Source organism: Mus caroli, chromosome 2, assembly GCF_900094665.2.
Source record: "Mus caroli chromosome 2, CAROLI_EIJ_v1.1, whole genome shotgun sequence".
NCBI classification, from domain to species: domain Eukaryota; kingdom Metazoa; phylum Chordata; class Mammalia; order Rodentia; family Muridae; genus Mus; species Mus caroli.
This window is the reverse complement of record NC_034571.1, coordinates 24,824,595-24,831,580: the sequence shown is the minus strand read 5'-3', so window position 1 is coordinate 24,831,580 and position 6,986 is coordinate 24,824,595. Positions and strand designations below refer to the sequence as shown.

General features: G+C 50.1%; 1 protein-coding gene across 2 annotated transcripts in view; it reads left to right on the top strand.

The window, feature by feature from the left end:
* Positions 1-6,986, top strand: part of Cfap77 (cilia and flagella associated protein 77) — a 126,335-nt gene that overhangs the window by 95,037 nt on the left and 24,312 nt on the right. Inside the window, exons 5-6 of one of the 2 annotated variants that reach the window (XM_021156179.1) lie at positions 2,598-2,699; positions 3,069-3,213. In XM_021156179.1, coding sequence (XP_021011838.1) covers positions 2,598-2,699; positions 3,069-3,155 — 189 coding nt within the window. In that variant the 3' untranslated portion in view covers positions 3,156-3,213. Of the gene's footprint in view, positions 1-2,597; positions 2,700-3,068; positions 3,214-6,986 lie in introns of those variants that run through there. The other variant, XM_021156178.1, reaches the window with a different exon arrangement.

Genomic DNA, 6,986 nt, shown 5'->3' with positions numbered 1-6,986 from the left:
AAGAGAAGAGAAGAGAAGAGAAGAGAAGAGAAGAGAAGAGAAGAGAAGAGAAGAGAAGAGAAGAGAAGAGAAGAGAAGAGAAGAGAAGAGAAGAGAAATTACTCGTAGACATGCTACATTAGCAGTATGGCCCGACCATAGGAATCTGTAGAGACAAAGGCTGCTTTCCTTCCTCCAGTTCTTAGTTGTCACAAGCGTTGTCTGCTTATACCTAGGTCACTTTAGGTCTGGTCCCAGGGCTCTGCACTTTCAGCCTAAACCAGTTGGAAGAATTCTAGGAACAGGGAGAAGGGCGTTTTATAGCTTGGGCTTATATGCTACAAATGGTGCCTAAAAGATTTATAGAAACCTGTAGAATTCACATGTAGGCCTGCCAAGTTTCAACCCCTAGCCTATCCCATGGCCTGTCCCCAGAAAACTGCCACAACAAAGACTGTAGGAAGCAAGGCAGTAAAGGAGCAAAGGGAGCAGGCTGGGGAGGCCCTCGGAGAGAGGTGGGAAGCCACTGGATACCTGTGCCTCTCTTCCTCCTCCTCATCACTCCAGATATGGCTCCAGCATCTGTAACTCCAAGATCTAGGTGACTGCAGGACTAACTTCTGCTGAGGTCTCACTCCTTGGCTGCAGACAGACACACTCTACTGTGTCCTCACATGTTGGGGAGAACCCTTATCACCCTCCCCGCTGTTCTATGGACTGCAGTTGTGTTGAATTGAAACCCACTCTTGACTCCATTTAACCTCAAGTACCCTCATAAGCCTCATCTCCACAGTCACATGGGGGTTAGGGCAGCACCATTTGAGTTTGGAAGGAACACATCTCAATCCTGGACAGACACCTTGTAAAACAAGACTGATTATAAACCTGCTGGTACCTGTTAGTGGGGCTCCACCACTAAAGGTGGGGAAGAAATGGGCTTCCCCACCTTTGAAGCCCATGAGAGACCTCTCAGACTCTAGGCATGCTCAAGTTCCCTCTCCCCAAAGATGCCCACCATCTTTCCTCCTTCCTCCTGGGCAGGCCATCACCATGGGACAGTGACATCAGGGTTCCCTGTGAACCACGGAAGCTGTGTTAGTTTTAGGGTAGAAGGTAGAGATTCTCAAACAGCTGCTGCTCTATGGTTAAACCAGAAACCAAAAGTGTCTTAGTCAGGGTTCTATTGCTGCGAGGAAACACCATGACCAAAAGCAAGTTGGGGAGGAAAGGGTTAATTTGGCTTACATTTCCAGATCAGCGCCCATTATTGGAGGAAGTTGGGACAGGAACTCACACAGGGCTGGAACCTGGAGCAGGAGCCGATGCAGAGGCCATGGAGGGGTGCTGCTTACTGGCTTGCTTCCCTGGCTTGCTCAGCCTGTCTTCTTATAGAACTCAGTTGGAGGGGGTGGCTCTTGTGCACTGTATATTCAGTTGCTGACTTCTGTGCCCAGAGATCTGGTTATAGTTCAGATGTTAGCACTGTCACAATTATTGAACATTTATCAATATTGTGTATAGAATGGTCTCCAATTATCTCTGATTGGTTAAAGAGCTGTTCAGCCATTGGCTGGGCAGAGGAGATAGGAAGGCTGAACTTCCGATCCCAGCCAGGGGGCCCAGGGAGAGAGAGAAGTAAGGGGAGGACCACGCAGAGAGAAGGTAGAGAGGCCATGTGGAGTGGCCAGGAGGATTCGCCATGTGTTTGCAGTGAGAGAGCAGACATGAGGACACACATGGACTAGAGTGAGCCAGGGCAAGGCTCAGATTAAAGGTAAAGGACCATGTGGCTGGGAAGTAGATAGCTTAGAGGGTCAGAATCACTCAGAATCTGCCCAGCCTAGACTTAAAGCTTGTTGCTAAGCTTAATAGGTCTTTGTGTCAATTATTTGGGAGCTAGAATGAGAACAGATAAAGTTCTCAGGCTTAAATTAAAGACTACACCCAGGACCACCAGCCCGCAATGGGCTGGGCACTCCCCTACTGATCAGTAATTGAGAAAATGTCTTACTGTTGGATTTCATGAAGGCATTTCCTCATCTGAGGCTCCTTCTGGTCTGATGACTCCAGCTTGTGTTAAGTTGATACACAAAGCCAGCCAGTACCCAAAGCAACCATGAACTGTACACAGGGGTAGGGCCAGTGCTGTGAAATGGCCAGAGAGAAAGTTCAAGCTAGAGGGAAGGGACCCTCAAGACTGTCTGTCCATAATTCTACCCCCTAATCCAAGGCCCCATGGTCACTGTCCTGGTGTGTTAGCTGTGTTGTTGATAGGACATGCATGACAAAATAACTTAAAGAGGGAGGGACTTCTTTGGGCTCAGTGTTTGAAGGTAGGTCTGTCATGGCTGAGAAGGCTTGGAGGTAGGAGTTACATTGTATCAATCAGGAAGCAGGGAGAGAATGGATGTCTGTGCTCACCTCTCTCCTTTTTTCCATTGGTCCAGGACCCCAGGCTGTGCTATAGACGTGCTCACATCCGGTGTGTGTCTTCCCTCCTCACTTAGCCCTAGCTAGAAACTACTCCTCAGACATGTTCAGAGGGTTGGTTTCCACGGCGATTCTAAAGCCTCCAGGTAGCAGGGCGAGCATCTCAGCACTGCCTCTCTGGCCTGCAGGTGATCCTGGGGAAGCTGTATGAGACAAGGAGCAGTCAGCTGAGGAAGTACAAGCCTCCGGTGAAGCTGGATGCTCTCTGGCACATGCCTCACTTCAAGAAGGTCAGTGGCACCTGCAGCCACCTTTCTGCACCAAAGCTGGGGCTGGCTGATGTCAGATTTCCGTGGGCTTCTGACCATCAGTGGTGGCAGTTGACATTTAGGGGCTTTCCTTCTATCCAGGTTCTGAGTCCACTTAGCTCATCAGAGATTTTAATTTTTTAAACATGTGTGTAGTATGTGATTGGAGAGGGGCGGGAGTATGCACATGTATGTATGTATATGAGTGCAGATGTCCACTATGAAAACCTCTTTGGGTGTCACTTCTGTCTTTTCCTGGAATCCAGGTGGACCCCTGTGTTTGGTCTTGTACAGACAGTTAGGTGGCCTAAACTGGGCATTTTCCTGCCTGTACTTCCTATCTCGCTGTAGGTATGCTGGGACTGTAGAGGCAGGCTGTGGCAGCTGACATCATGTGGCTTCTGGAGATTCGAACTCCTCATACTTGTGCAGCACTGAGCCGTCCCGTCAGCCCTCGGCTAAGACTCTTGATAAGCACCCATGGACAAGCTGCTGATGTTGACCTGTTTTATAGACAGAAAACATGGAGAATGCTGGGAAGAGGCAGAACCTTGGGAAATCTCAGGTCATCTCAGCACAGAGCTGGGATGACTGGCTACCTAAAAGCAGAGGCTGTCTGTATAGAGAAGCATCTACTCTAGTTTAGGGCCCAAATGTGTCTTGTATGGGGAAGATGCACCCAGATGGGAAAGAAGCTTGTGCCCTCACTGCTAATCCACCTGAATGATGGTACCAGTGGAGAGGCAGGAAATGACCCCCTAAGCGGAGCATCTGAATAAAGGGGAGTTGGGATACAGGGGCCAGGCTGCGCTCTGGCTTTAGAGCGGACCTTGTTCTTTCACCATGTGACCCTGTAACACCCAGGGAGTCATGATCAGCAATTTTTAGCAAGACAAGGACAATGTTGGGTAGGTCAGGGTAGCATTACAGACTAAGGGAAACGGGAGGGCTGGAAATGCAGGTCTAGGACAAGAGAGGCTGCCTAGGCAGGCTGTGTGCAGCCAACCCAGGCAGAAGGAGTCTTTCTTGAAGGTCATGAGGGACACCTCTGGCCCTATCAAGACAGCTGCACCAGCGATATTCCCAGGCAGCTGGCCCGGCTGTGCTGCCTGAAACTCTGAGTTAGACAGTGACAGGACCGCTGCCTTCCTGAGCCTAATGCACTTGAACAAGCTGCTGAGCTTCCGCGGGAAAGCGGCTCTGCCACACTGGATGTGGTCTCTTGTGCCTTGCCCAAATGGCCTCCATCGACAGATGTCAGTGACCATGTGCCCTGCTGCCCATCAGCCCAGGCCTCTGCTGGGCTCACAACAAATGTCACAGAAAGAACATGACTGAACACTGATCGGGAGGTGGCGGGAGTCACTGCCACACTGCCACCTCTTAGCACCTGTCAGCACACGAAGTCTCAACAGCAAAACCTCCCTCTGGTTTCTCCATCTCGCTGTGTCCCACACAGATCTCTCTTCTTGCCTTCAGTTGGTCGCTACCTCTCCCGAGGTCTCTCCCTCTCCCCATACCCCCCACCCCCGCCGCAGATCTCATTTTCTCCTTGGCCCTGTTTTCTATTATGCATGTGACCAAGTGCATGCAAGCATCTCAGTGACATTGCCAGAGGGGCACCAGGGTCCCCAGCTCCCATGGGCACAAGATGCCTTCCAGGTGGCCTCTATTTTTACAATGCTGGGCCTGATAAAAGCTTGGGGGTAGAAATGAGTCAGTGTTTCTGTTTGGAAGAGAGGGGGTTTGTCTCAGGGTCTGGGGAGTTCTGCTACCCATTAGGACTTCTGAGGTACTGTTAGAAGCAGTTACCCAGCAACGACAACTCTTTCTGGTGGCAGGCATCATGTGTGGCTAATGCGGTGTAGAGAATGACAATTTATCCTCAGGACAAACATCCCAACCCAGCCTTGTAGGTGAAGAGGGTCCAGGGCTTCTTCAGCCTCTCTGGAGTGGCTCGCCTGGAACCTTGCATAGCACCTTTCTTGACCATGCTGGTAACACACTAACCATTTGAGACAGAGGGGCAAGGCCAAGTCCCAAGTCTTTCCTGTGTGTCTTCCAAGGACACCTCTGGGATCACCTACCATACAGGCCCTGGAATGCAGCATGTGTGCTAGGTTCTTTGAGCAGGACTGCTCAGGTACATTATCGTACATTCGAGAGCCTCAGACCTCTGAGAGCTGCCATTATCTTAACTGAGCCTGCAGCACAAACTCAGTGCTGGAAGCACAATGTGTATGTACTGCAGTATGGAGACTGAAGGCAGCTGCCTTAATCTTGAGGTTCCTGGGACTGCTTTCTGTCTCCGAAGCACCTCTATCAGGTCCTTCCTCATCGCCGAGGGGTGCCTGAGGCCTCAAAGCTTCTCTTTGAAAGGCTTAGCAACTTTAGTCAGGTGATTAACTAGACAGTCTTTCATCTTCCTCAGTAATGCATAAGTCCACAAGAACCAGGCCCTAGCCATGTCCTCAGAGCTAAGCAGGGTGCCTGGCTCAGAGGAGGTGGTGAATCACCCTGCAATGAATGGATAAATGAAAGGGTAACCAGACCAGAGTGACTGAAGATTTTCAAAGGCTCTCACGGACACAGTGAAAGCCTCACACAGATGCCCAGCACTGCCATGTTCCTGCCACCAAGCAGGGGCTGTGCTCAGAAGGCATGCCAGGCCCAGGTCAGGCTGCTGTTGTTTCATGGTACAAGAAGCCCCAGGAGGGTCTTTGTCTGGGTCGAATGTCACTGCTGATCTGCCGCCCCCATCCTGGCCCCATTATGATGGGAAAATGCATTTCCAAAAAAGTTGAACCTGTCACAGTGATGGATAACCTAAGCAGACCCTCCCTGCTCAAGAACAGATGTGGAGGCTGAACTCTGTCAGAAATAATTAAACACCTTTCACATGGAAAAGCGGCAGGCAGGCTCAGGCGTCCACCCTGGGCTGGGTCAATGTGTCAGACAGGCTGCTTTCTGCTCCCTATCAGCCTGTTACGAGGGGGTCTGGGGAGAGCCCGAGGCCAAGGAAGGCAGTGGCACATCCTTGTAGTGGGCCTTGCAGACAGGGCCTCCAGTGGCCCTGGCTTCTTTCTAGTCTTTGTGTCCTGCAGTTGGCAAGCAGTAGCAGTACCAGGGTGGATGGTTACCCATTAGCTGATTTGGATGTTCATAATGTGAGGGCCTAGTTGAGAGGCTGGGAGTTTGGAGCTTCAGTCTTTACATCCAAAAATGAAAGTAGGCTCAGGGGCTGGAGAAATGGCTCAGTGGTTAAGAATACTGACTGCTCTTCCAGAGGCCCTGAGTTCAATTCCTAGCAACCACATGGTGGCTCACAACCATATGTAATGGGATCTGATGCCCTCTTCTGGTGTGTCTAAAGACAACTACAGTGTACGCATATAAATAAATAAATAAAGACAAGACAAGACAGAAGAGAGTAGGCTCAGGCCTGTGAGGCCTATTCTGGACTGAGACTCCACAGTTTCCTCTTATGTGGCCAAGGAGCTATGTGGGAAGTAGAACAAGAACTCTTGGAAATAAAAGACCCCACACTATTAGGAGAATAACTCCAACTCTCTGGGTTCTCATATGGGGGACATGAAGTCATCATCTCCCGCCCCTAAGGGAAGAGCCACGAGGCTGACCCTTTCTACTCCCAGTAGCATGGAGACTCTTGTTCTGTCTGCAGTGTATCCTGGGAACCTCAGAGGATGATAGAGGCCAGTGTGGCAAGGAGGCAGGAATGGCCTGTGTGTGCAAGAGAGCTTCCAGCATCAAGCAACCAAATGGTGATGGTACCCTGCTCTGCCCAATGGCTTTGCCTGTCTAAGAGTACATCCTTTTCTGTAAAATGTGCTGATGAAGTTCTCTGGCAGGGCACATTTGTGCAGAATTAAGCAGAGCTCCTGGTTCACAGTAAGCTGAAGATGGAGGTGATTGTCCATCCATCCATCCATCCATCCATCCATCCATCCATCCCATCCATCCATTATTCATCTATCCTTCCATCATCCATCCATCTATCATCAATCTATCCATCCACCATTCATCCAGCATCCATCCATCCACCATCAATCTATCCATCCATCATCCATCCATCTATCCATCCATCATCCATCTATCCATCCATCTATCCATCCATCATCCATCCATCTATCCATCCATCATCCATCCATCTATCCATCCATCATCCATCCATCTATCCATCCATCATCCATCCATCCATCTATCCATCCATCATCCATCATCCATCCATCTATCCATCCATCATCCATC